We start from the raw sequence: 13,329 nt of genomic DNA on the forward strand, positions 1-13,329 counted from the left end.
GGAATAGGACATTCTTCCTCCTTACATTTACTGCAAGGCATTGTCCGATCTGAAGAAATTCTACTGAGGTTTCATTATTCATTGATTTTACTTTGTGGGAAACATGACATACAGACTATGCCAGATCTACTGGTACTCTACATATATTATTCAATGTGTTCTGTGAATATTTTTTGAAAATTAATTTATTTTATTCATTCACCCATTCAGTGATTAGGGAGAATGAAGTTACAGTGTCCCTCATAAGACACTGAAGGCACACTTAAAATGCCTGAATCTGAATCTATAAAACATAAACAGTAATAACATTTAAAGGAATCTGCAGTAATTTAGCATTACATCACTTGTTCAGCAATTAATCATAAGCAGTGGGTGCCGTCAGAATGAGAGTTCAAAGAGTTGATTAAAAAAAAAGATGACTTCAGTCAACAATTAACATATTGTTATGATCTTGTAAAAAAAAACCTATTATTAATACAAACTGTTGTTTTCAGTTTATTGCTTAATCTATCAAAAAATCTTGGGGAGAATAATATGCACAGTTTGGGGAGAAATTATAATATGAATTGGGGAATAAATATGCACAGATCAAACAAACTCACCTACATTTTTTTTTTTACAAGATCATCACAATATGTTAATTGGTTACTGAAGTAATCTTTTTTTATCAACTCTTTGAACTCTAATTCCTTTAAAATATGGTTCACACTGCCAGGAAACTTTGCATTCATTACATAAAACATCCTGATAATATATTATAGCAATTTATACACACTTGGTTGCTACAATCATTCCTGGAAATGAAAAATTGATGAAGAGCTTAAAATGATTCCACTATAAAAGCAGACAACTACACTACCTCTCTCGTTTGATTATGAATGGACAAGCCCTCCATGCTCATTTGACAAAGTAATTCATCTGAACTGCACTTGATGGCTCTATTTAATAATACATTAAACCTGGGTGTAATTTGGATGCATGCAAAGTATGGGGCTAGAAGGGAATGAGATTGATTTAACACTCTGAATATAATTACAAATGAATGAGAGGTTGAGTAAATGTTTATAATTTCCTCATAATGACAATCTAATACACATGGCAGTGGATTTACACTACCTCAGTCAAACTGCTGCTTAACAATGTGGTTTTAAACATGTAAGAGTCAAACAGCAGATGCTAACTTCATTAAGAAACCTCCCTTTAATATATGGTTCATTTTGGTTTCTTATGGATATCACAAAATGTAGGTTTTTAAAATAACCTTTTGTGTAGCCTAATGATAGTGAGAAGTAAAACATTTGATCAAGCTCAGGCAAATAAATTTACAAACTTATGAAACAAAATGTATTAAATGGGGGACCAAAAATGTGAAAGTCTGAAAGACTTCCAAAGTTTACTTTTTCTATACATTTTAATTGACTCTGAATTATTAGTGTTTTTTTTTACTTCAACTAGAAAAAAATAATCAATAATAGTAAGTATTGTAGGCTATTCATGAAAATTAGATATAGACAAACCATTATCAACTTCAATATGCTTAAGTTTAAATGGTATTATGACTAAAACAGCTTTTTAAAAAAATTGTTCTGCACTATAAGGAAATAAAACTGTGATCTTTACTAGGGACTAGAAATGTCACTGAATACCAGGAATAACCAGTATAGTTTTGTGTCCCTTTGGTTATAATAAAAGGAATACAAATAGTATTTTTGACTGTACTTTTTGGTGGGATCACCAGAACACTGTAAAACTTTTATTCCAACTCTGCATGTTCCGCCAGTAATTAAAAAAAAAAAAAAAAAAAGTATACACAAAAGAAACCAAAAGACACAACTCTTGAATAAGAAATTAAGAAAATACAACAGTTGTGAAATATGATCATATGATGTGAAATATATAAGACTCCCTTAAAAGCTTATGTAATCAGATAGTAATCAGAAAATGACGGTGGGGATTTTCAGTGTTTTCTTCAGAGAAGAATAAATGAAAATGTAATTTCAGAATTACCTGGCATAGTTCTTGGGTAAAGTCACCATGAAGAGAGAAATAAGTAGAGACAGAGACTGACAGGAAAAGAAAGAGGAAGTCGAGGACTGTCCAAGCTGACTAAATGTTAAATTAGCATATGTGCTTACTTAAAGGGACAGTTCACCTTCAGTTACTGGGCCCCATTGACTTGCATAGTTTTTTTTTTTTTTTCATTATATTATGAAAGTCAATGAGGACCAGCAACTGAAGGTGAACTACTCTTTTAAGGCACTAAAATTCCACCTCTCTGAAGTCGCTATAAGTTTCCAGTGCAAGAGGGTAAAATCCAGTTATTATCTGTCCCTAAACCCCTTCATAATGGTCATGAATTGTTTTGTTCCAAACTCACTTATTAGGTCATCAGGCCTTTTTCAGGTTGAGTGTTTTTATGAAATATTGATGTTAGGTTATCCTCCAACCTGCCATCCTTACCACCTCAGGCAGAAGTGCAGTGCTCACAAAACCTTAGAAGGTTTATTACTGGCCACAAAAGAAGCACCTTTAATTACTTGGTCCATGAGTTTAATTAATCTCAGACAGGCTTGAAATATCATATTCATTATGTTTTCCAGTGATTTCTATAAGATATCCAGTAGATGGCAGTATTTCTCTGCTGAGATCAATACAAATCCTCCAAATACTTCACACACTTCAAATCTGCACACTTTTTGCATATCCAAGTAGATTTTGTTATATGTTTTTTTTTTTTATGAAGCATTTACCACAATCAAGATGTAGTTTGGTCAAATTTAGCATTACACTTGTTTGCCACTAGATCCTATGCAGTGATTGGGTGCCGTCAGAAAGATTTCATCAACTGATAAAATTATCACAAGTAATCCACACCAATACAGTCCATCAGTGAATGTCTTGTGAAGTGAAAAGCTGTGTATTTATAAGAAACAAATTCATCATTACTGTTTTTTTGTCTTTGTTTTTCCTCCATATCAGCAAATGTTCATTTTTGGCTAAATTCTTCCTTTAATCAATTAGCTGGAATATATCATATTACACATACTAAAAATTATGCTATATATATTTTTTTACACTAAGCACCAAGCAGGAAATAATTTGCATGTTTGAATATGTGGATGAATGCCAAAAAGGCATGAATGTAATCATTAAATAATATTTATTTACTGCTAAATATCTCTTCGCTTCGACTTTTCTGTAATTGCAAATGGAATCAGAGATGTAACAGCACCGGCTCTCAAATGTGTGAGTCAGTGATGTGTTTGGATATTTATGTCCCTGGATATTGACTGGTGGTTCTTCAAGCTGCCTCGAGGCATAGAAGTGATTCACAATACCCGCTGAGGACTTGCACACAAGAGAAACATTACAGAATCCCACTGTGATCTCATATACTCATCACTATTAAATAATCATCAAAGACACACCTCCTCTCAGCTCTGTCCATCATCAAATGGAAATTTCCTAATCTTGTCAGATGAATCTGGGCTCTCTTCCCTCTTCCTCTTGAATTCACATATTATTTTTAAAGACTTGAAAGCACTGTACATGAAGGAAGAAAACAAATGCTAAATGTAACTTCCCCCTAATGCCAAAAGCAACACATTCCTGGATATTTGTCCCTACAGGTAGGCCTATGTGTTACAATTAAAGGAATAGTTCACCCTAAAATTAACATTTGCTGATAGAATGAGAGCTCAGACAGCTGTGATCTTTACTGGGGACAAAAAAGCTGTGAATGACCTTTATAGGTTTGTGTCCCATTGATTACTAATAATATGAATACCAATAGTATTTTTGACTGTACTTTTTGGTGGCATCACCTTGCATGTTCGGCCAGTAATCTGAAAACAAAAAAGTAGATTGCTTTTCAAGACACAACTCTAAGACAGGCATGAAAATGCAATAGCTGTGAAATATAATCATTATATAATGTGAAATATATAAGACTCCCTTAAAAGCTTAGTTACTGTAATTAGATATACTGTAATCATTTCGTTATTGAGTGACCAGCAGAAAATGATGGAGGGGGTTTTCAGTGTTTTCTTCGGAGGAGAATAATAATAAAAAAAGAAATTTCAGAATTACCTGGCATAGTTTTTGGATAAAGTCACCATGAAGGGAGAACTACAGTAAATAGGGAGAGAAAGACTGACAGGAAAAGATAGAGGAAGTCAACGGACCGTACAAGCTGGGTGAAGGTAAAAGGCACTAAAATCCCACATTTCTCGAAAGTCGCAATACATTTCCAATTATAAGGTAAAACCCATTTGTCATCTGTCCCCTTTACCCACTCATAATGACCATGAATCATTCTACTCCAAACTCACGTAATAGGTCATCAGAACTTGAACTTAAAATATTGATGTTAAGTTCTCCTCCAAACTGTCATCCTTCCTTAGCATCAGAAGTGCAGTGCTCACACAACCTTTGCAGGTTTATTATTGGCCACAAAAGAAGCACCTTTCATTACAGAGTACATGAGGTGAAATGTCAGACATGAGAGGAATATTATATTTATCGTCTTCCAGTGATTTCTGTGAGGCATGTGATATCCAGTAGATGGCAGTATTTCTCTCTTGGGATTGATCCAAATCCCCTGGTTTGTTTCTAAATACGCACTCTTTTTCGTGCCTAAGTAGATTTTGTTTTATGTTTTAATTTAAGCATTTATCCAAGAACTTAAACTGGCAGCTTCATGCTGAGAACCTCAGATCTTTATAGGGATCAGCTGTAGAAAAAGTCACATTTATCACATTAGCAAGCGCAGCATACAATGTCTTCTGCTCAAACTTTCGTTTGTCTTTATTGTCAGGAAAATGTTCCTTAGCCTGTAGGCCTGTACTCATCTCTTTCTGTTTAATTTACTGTGATTAAATATCTGCTAGGATCCGTGAATCAGACTCACAGATGTTCAAATACCACCAATTAGTCTGAATGTAGCAATCCTGTATCTTATATTTCACTGTGCACTTGAGACAAGTTTAAATGTGTCATTTTCGTGTAGAACAGAGGGCCCCTTTCTGATCACTATTTCTGTTTCTTTCTAAAACAGCAATCATGAAAAGTCAGAATTTACTTTTTTTTTTTAATCTTGTTATATGATATTTTTAGTCATGTCATTTGTATCACATTAATTTATTGACATCATGTATGTGCCCTACATACATTTTCTGTGTGGCCTGTTTTTCTCTCTCTCTCCTTTTTGGGTTTACACATTTGGTATAATAATACAGAGTATATAAATGTTAGTAAGTAATCCAGTCATTGAATCCAACAGTTCACATTTTTTTTAATCCAGTGCCATTACAAAACATGCATTAACAGGTTAGACATATACTGTAGCATACATATAAATACATACATATCACACTGAAATCTTTTTTCAGAAACACATTTTTCTTATCCTTTTATGATTTACTTTACATTCATTCCTGCCATCTAGATACACTTACTTTTAGAAAGCTTACTGCAGTCAACAAATAACATTAGTATAAATACTGACTTAACAATAGCAGTCATCTCTCAGGACAGCCTTAAAAGAAGGTCATGCAGGAAATCCCAAAACAGCTTCTGCTTCCATTAATGACATAACTTTCACTTTATTTCACACTGCTGAAACTCAGTTTCTCATTCTTTAACTTATCTGTATTGGGTAACAATATTTTTCTTCCCCAAATCTCTGTCATTGCTCAACACAATACCATATCACAACATCAAGACGTATATCAAGCTTTCACTTCTGAATTTATAAATCACAGTTAGACTCAACAGAAGACACATTTAAGAACTGAAAAACAAAAAACTAAACGAACTTTAGTGCATGGCGGTACATTATTCTGAGACATAAAGTGCTAATGTATATACCTGAAAATCTTAATTTACAGTATGAATATCATCTGTCCATGAAATAGTTATTCACTGTGATCAAAATACTCTTACGTAGTGGTTAAATATAATATATTTAACTGTATTAATGCCATGGAATATTACACAGTAATGTAAACATAAATAAATTAATAAATTAATAAAATATATAAATACTAGATGGTAAATTCATGATTCCTTTAAGGAACACACTAGCTAGAACCAAAAAGTTCAAAGGTCATGAGCAAAAATGAATACTATGAGGAAGCTGTAGAGTTAAAAATTCCTCCTTAAGGGGTTCGTCATAAGTAGATTTTATCCCAAAAGTGGCTCCTTGGGGGAAGAAAAAATAAGCAAAATTAAATTATGTATTAAATTATTTTGCCACTGAGATCTATTCTTAAAAGATTACAGTTATGTTGGGTTGTAATAGTCTATTTCAACTTGTTGGATAGAGGGATTTTGCTGCTTACTCTTTAGTCTGGTGAGAGAACAGATGATAATAATGATAATAACCACAACGGCCATGATAATGAGGACTGAAACTGTAATGATGTAACTTCTTGGTGTAGCATTCACTGTAAGAAAAAAAAATATTGAGTTTAATCATTGCAATTCAAAGTCAAAATCGCAACATAATGAATGTACTGTATGCCTTAATTGGTTTCACTGTTCAAGGCAAACTAAAAATGTGCTGGTTAACTGGTTAAAAGTTTAAAAAAATTGTTAGCATTTCTGAATCAACCTGTCTGCATTAGGTAGAACGTAATAACTGCACATTTTTACATCATCTGTGTTGAAAATGTTACCTTTTTTATGATCTTTAGGCAATTTGATTTGGATGCTCTTCTCCATGCTGTCACTCTTCGCCACACATTCCACATACAGCCCATGAAACTGTGAGAGTGGAAGCGTGAGGTTGCTTGTAATGGTGGTTGAGCTGTCTTTATTCAGAGTTGTAAAATTACTTGAAAAGTTGTCCAGCTCTTTCTCTGCAGATTTCCAGTGGATAGTTGGAGTTGGTTTACCAGTAGCTGAACATGAGACTACAACATCTGGATCAGAACTGAGTGCAGTGTTCACTGATGCTGTTATTTCTGAAATACCTGCAAAAATACCAGCAACATAATGACTTAATTATGTACAGTCTTTTAATAATTCAAAAACAAAACTATATTGCACTATAAAGAAAAATCTTATTATATTTGATTCTTTATTAAAGGGTTAGTTCAGCCAAATATTAAAATTATGTCATTAATGACTTCATCTTAAGAACACAGTTTAAGATATTTTAGATTTAGTCCGAGAGCTCTCAGTCCCTCCATTGAAGCTGTGTGTATGGTATACTGTCCATGTCCAAAAAGGTAAGAAAAACATCATCAAAGTAGTCCATGTGACATCAGAGGGTCGGTTAGAATTTGTTAAAGCATCGAAAATACATTTTGGTCCAAAATTGACTTATTCAATAAATTCCAAAAATTTATTTATTCAGCACTGTCTTCTCTTCCTGGTCTGTTGTGAGTGCGAATGCTGTGACAGTTGACGTACGACGCTGCTGACGTGTTTTTTGGTGCACCCAATAACAAAGATAACACATCAGCAGCCTTGTGAACGAGCTCACAACAGACCTGGAAGAGAAGACAATGCTGAATAAAGTTGTAATTTTTGTTCTTTTTGGACCAAAATGTATTTTTGATGCTTCAAAAAATTCTAACTGACCCTCTGATGTCACATGGACTACTTTGATGATGTTTTTCTTACCTTTTTGGACATGGACAGTATACCATACACAGCTTCAATGGAGGGACTGAGAGCTCTCGGACTAAATCTAAAATATCTTAAACTGTGTTCCGAAGCTGAGCGAAGGTCTTACTGGTTTGAAACGACATGAGGGTGAGTTATTAATCACATCATTTTAATATTTGGGTGAACCAACCCTTTAAGGCATTACAGCAGTAGATAATTGGCTGCATGTACTACTTTCATTTTTTTCTAGAATGGAAACTGAATTTAAGTTTCAGTTGCATTTTGAGTACATTCTTTGGTCCTACATTACAATGCAATCATTATTCATAGACAGACCTATGAGTATCTTCTTATTCACACAATCTCATACCAGTCTGGGCATATCTGCATTATCCTGGAAGAAACTTCTTGTTTTGTTTCTAAAACTATATATATATATATATATATATATATATATATATATATATATATATATATATATATATATATATATATATATATATATATATATATACTGAACACTTGTTCTAGCATGGTGGGGAAGACTGGAGCTAGTTGTGACTTCTTAGATGCAAAATAATACATAAATCAATTTTCAGTTTTAAAATAAATATCAAACCACTGTTTTGATAAAAGAACATTTTATAAATGTAATTTGACATTTAAAACGCGTGACAGGCTGCCCCAAACTGACATGCCCTAGTCCTTAAAACATAGTTCTACATTTCGCTTAAAATCTGCCTGTTAACTGATACTTGTGTTTTTAACTCAAAACCTGACAGAAAACATTCGTGACGTCCATTGTTTAGCTTACCTTTAACAGCGAGGCACAAGGTTTGTCGTTTAGGTTGGAATGGGTACACTTTGAAGGAACAAATGTAGCAAGCCTCGTCATCAAATGTTGTGTTTTTGATCTCAATGGATGATGAATTAACTGACGCCGTAGTGAAAATGACCTTTCCGACATACTGATCATCCACATAATCGTTGAAGAGCGCGCTGTATGTAGCCAGAGTTTGTACCGGTTCCTGGTCACGCACGCGCTGCCAGGTGACTTGTTTGACAGCAGACGCGTCTGGCAGTGTACAAGAGAATGAAGCATCCTGACCAAACTCAACAGCAGCGTCTCCTCGTGCAATAATTTCTGAAAGATAAGCTGCGAAAAAAAAAAGTTATTCAACTTTATACAGTTTTATCTCGAAAAGAAATGGGAAAAAGAAGAAATAGTAAAATACATATTATATTAAAGAAGGATTATCATGACCAACCTCTATTTATGATGCTTAAAATTAGGATCAACAGACACAACATTTTGAATGGTTGGTCGTATAGTCTGTTTCTGATCAGACAGACACAACCTCTTATACACAGCGAAACTGAAAGTCAAATTAATGTATTTCCCATGCAGCGTCATATTTACGGGCTGTTAGCTTACTTTCAGGGCTTCCCTGCGCCCACATGAAAAATACTACAGTAATTTATAGTAAATACTATAGGCTAATGTTTTTGAACTATACTATAGTGAAGTGTATTATACTGTATATATTATAGTATTTACAACACTTTGTTAATGAAAGCTACAGCATACTGTAATCAAACTGTAGTATATTTATTTTTTCAGTATAATATACCCTATAGACTAGTGTTCGTTTGTTTGAATACATGTCATTATCTAACAGTGTAATTTTAACTGTACATTTCTGCCATTTGGACATCACCTTGATATAGTCACCACTGATAAGCTACTTATGTTAAGCTGCTTTGCAGTGATTTTTATCATGAAAAGTGCTATAAAAAATGAACACGAATTGAACTGAATGTACACGAATGTTAAGTTCCTCCATTCATGTAAAATGAAATAAATAAATCGCCTGTTTGCCAACTTTACCATCTGAAGTAATTTTGAGAGTTTCCTATTTAAATAAAGATTTTATGTCACTATAAAATTAGTCATCTTTCAGTCATAAGTCAGTCTTTCAGTCATGAGTCATATTTTTTGGGGAATATATCATTAATGTTAAACAATAAACAGTAGTATTTACCAGAAAATGTAATAAATTCAATAAATTTGCTCTTGTAAGGGTGGTTTCCCGACTGTAGGATTGCCGAATGACTAAAGAAAGTTATGAGCACGGCGGTTTAAAACTGTAAATTCCTTGTTTATTACCACCCACTGCCACTTATACCAACAACGGAAATAAGCGCAGTTACAATAGCCAAATATGTGGGAGAGTGTTGTTATTATGTGACTATATTGTAGTGCAATAGGAAGCACTTTAGTTAATATTGAATCAAGACTATTTGGCACATCATTTATCATTCAAATGGTTTAATGAGAGTATTTTGTTATGGTTACACTTGAATTGGTTACAAAAAGATGGTAAAACCGAGAGAAAGAGAGAAGGAGAGATGGAGAGAGGGAGGAAAAAAGCGCGAGAAAGGGCAGAGCACTAAGCGAGCAACAGCAAAGAAAACAGTCAGCAAAGAGAAAGAGCCAGAGCAGCAGTTACTATCTTATTTTATCCCTTCCTTGACCATGTGACCAAATGTGAGACATTCAAACTGACCAATCAGCAGATTACAGCTTCACCCACTGGACAAAAGGTGTGAAAATTAGGAGACCCTTGCTGTATACACAGTTTATCCTACAGGCCTTGATCGATATCAGCACTTCTGTGCCTTAAGGAATGCTAAATGGCCCTTTTGTTACTCATAGTTGGTTTGTGACAGGAAAACAGAAGTCTTTGATCATTTTTAACCCTACGCTCTCACATAATGTAGCCTATTACGGTAAATATAATGTATTTAGTCACAATGTTCATATTCAGGATTCCACAACTGTGTGGTATGATTTTGGGGAGTCTGAGATATTCCTAATAGGCCTATCGATTTTACAGAAAATGATGCAAATATGTGTCTGAAATACTATAGCAATCTCTCTACTTATTTCAATATTTTAATAATCAATCAAATATTTAATTTGTTGTATATTTATAAATTTGGGCTAACACAAAAATCTTTTCTGGGCGCACACATCCAAAGCATATACACACAGAAAGCGTGTGAGAACTAAACTAATCCCTAATCTCATTCATGTCTTATTGCACTTTAACTCTCAAATACACACAAGGTTAAGTTAGAAAACACTGCTCTCTCACTGCTTTTGACCGAATAACTTCTCTAGCTTTAATAAGATAGCATTCCTAGCTTGAATGCCACTTTTAAATGTGTTAGCATTAAGATAAACATGGATTGTGTGCTGTTCACTGAGGGCAGGGTCTCTGGCTGCTAATAAGGCAATGTCAGTCAGCAGCCGTGGTCGGGGCCTGAACAATGTGACATCATACTTCTCAGAATATCTAAATGGGATGTCTAATGAGAATGATTTAGTTAACTGGGGATCAAAAAATGATTCAGTGGATTTTTTTCATTGTAGGGTGGTTGTGTGACACACTGTCATGATAGGTGCCCTTTCAATTTGCATCCTGTGGATTAATGCTATGTGAAACCACTGAAGGAAGTGCTGGGTGTTTTGTACTTCCAGTAACAAAACAAATAAGCTGTCATGAATTGTCAAAGGGAAAAAGGAAATAACATTTTGCTGAGAATGTACTCACTCTCAGGCCATCCAGGATATAGTTTTACCAGAACAGATTTGGAAGAATTTAGCATTACATCACTTGCTCACCAATGGTTCCTCTGCAGTGAATGGGTGCCATCAGAATGAGAATTGAAACAGCTGATAAAAACATTACTGTAATCCACAAGTAATCCATACAATTCCAGTTATGAAAGTTATGCCAGGTATGAATGTGAATTAAGCAAGACTAGTGAATAACAACTTCAATTATATTATGTTTGTAACCCAGTGTTAGTTATGGATTAAGAAGAATTTTTTTTTACATATTACATTCCAGGGTACTTTCCTTCAGCATTTAAATCAATACTAAGATTAAATAAGTGACACTGGATAGGACCTAACTATTTCTTATCTTAATTTTTCTTTTTCTTTTTCTTTTGGTGCAGTTGCTTAATCCTCTGGAGTCCAAGGGTATTTTTGGGGCCTGGAGAAGTTTTGTGATGCCCTGACATTTGTGCTTTTTTCAGTTTCTTCTAAATGGCTAAAGTTTAATCTCACTGTAATCAGCACAAACTTGGCTATAATAATATGTGAGAAGCATGTATGTACATGATTGTGTTTTTGAGAAGAAAAAAAATTATGTGCGTTTAGTGAAAAACTAAAAATGTTAAAACACTTGAATAAGGCAATAAAACACACAGAGAACATTGGTTCCCGGGATTTTTGAGAACTGGAGCTTGTAGCCAAGAATTTTTCTTTCTAAATTATGTGAAAATCATCTTGTTTACTCACTTACAGGAAACAATATATCAATTAAAATGTTCTAAGACACTTTTTTTTGGTATAAGTCATATGCGAGTAGGCGTCAACTATCATGAATATCTTTGTAATTTACACCTGAGAAGACAAAGACCTGCATAATGAGCCTCTCATTCAGCTGTGCCACTGAAAGGGAGGAGTTACAAGAAAGAATGTGAGCACAAAATAAATCTATATAATTTTATGCTTGTAGTTTATTTAGAATATATTTAATTATCCCACAACATAATTTAATATCCTATTGCAGTTAAAGAGTTTATTACGAAAAATCAAAGCTGACTTTAAAACATCATTACTCCAGTCACACAATCCTTCAGACATCCTTTTAATAATTTTATTTTCTACAAAAAAAATAAAATAAAATAAAAATAGTGGGGGGGGGGGGGGGGGGTAAATTGAAAGAACAGCATTGTTTGTTACTTTGTTACAGTTACATTTATTTGTTACATTATATTATTTACATCAAGCTTTTAAATTGTATATAGTATTGTATACTGTTATTGAAACTTCATAATATTTCACTTGATTATACATTTAGTCAGGAATTATAGTTTGGAAAAAGTCTACCTTATAAAATGTTTACACTTTGTGCAAAAACTAGAACAAGTATATAAATAGCCTAAATAAAAAGAGACTTTCTCATGTTTATGATCTCTGCTGAATAAAGCACTTCATCCTTTTTTTCTGAGGAAATACAAATCTCAAATCCTCAACCACATCACATCTTTTTGGAGTGAATTATGTCTTATTCCTTTCATTGCGAACCAAACAGTAAAATAAAAAAACTTGAAGAACAGTCTCTCTGTTACATCTTCTGTTGTGCTTCAGTGAAACATTATGATCTGAATAGCGCTCAACACGGGGGCCTGGTCACATTAGATATAATGAAGGGAGATGTGAAAAACAGACATCGCGTTGTTTTTATATGGATTACTTTATCACAGAATATTATAGTCTAAAGTAAACATGTCAGGCTTTTATAGATATCTCTCATGTTTCTTCGTTGAGTATTCACTGAGTTATAGTTCATTTTAATGACGCATTTCTAAATGAAGATCAGCGCATGACAAAGGCTGCAGACAGCACACCTTGTTTGTTATCTTTATCTTATAAGTGCACAAAGTGCTGTTGTTATTATGTCTTTATATAAATTACTGCTCTTATCTGTACGATAAAAACTGAAAGTGTAATTTAAGTTCTTTTCAGGGTTATCAGGAGAAAATAACTCATAACGCGTATATGCGTTAATCGACTCCAGAGGGTTTTAAACATGCACTTTTGAGTTGAAACAACATTTAATCTAGCTGAGGGCCAGT

General features: G+C 33.8%; 2 protein-coding genes across 2 annotated transcripts in view; both read right to left on the bottom strand.

Annotated features, from left to right (window-relative positions):
• LOC113109348 (myb-like protein U) overlaps positions 1–13,329 on the bottom strand; it is a 972,647-nt gene that overhangs the window by 540,777 nt on the left and 418,541 nt on the right. The gene's annotated exons all lie outside the window — the stretch shown is intronic.
• On the bottom strand, positions 6,033–11,248 carry LOC113109855 (OX-2 membrane glycoprotein-like). Its single transcript, XM_026273664.1, has 5 exons — positions 8,883–11,248; positions 8,429–8,770; positions 6,678–6,974; positions 6,342–6,446; positions 6,033–6,201 (listed from the first exon to the last, which is right to left on the bottom strand). Exons 1-5 carry the CDS (start codon positions 8,923–8,925, stop codon positions 6,107–6,109), a joined length of 882 nt encoding a protein of 293 aa, XP_026129449.1. The 5' UTR covers positions 8,926–11,248; the 3' UTR covers positions 6,033–6,106.

This window comes from Carassius auratus, chromosome 1 (genome assembly GCF_003368295.1).
Source record: "Carassius auratus strain Wakin chromosome 1, ASM336829v1, whole genome shotgun sequence".
NCBI lineage: Eukaryota > Metazoa > Chordata > Actinopteri > Cypriniformes > Cyprinidae > Carassius > Carassius auratus.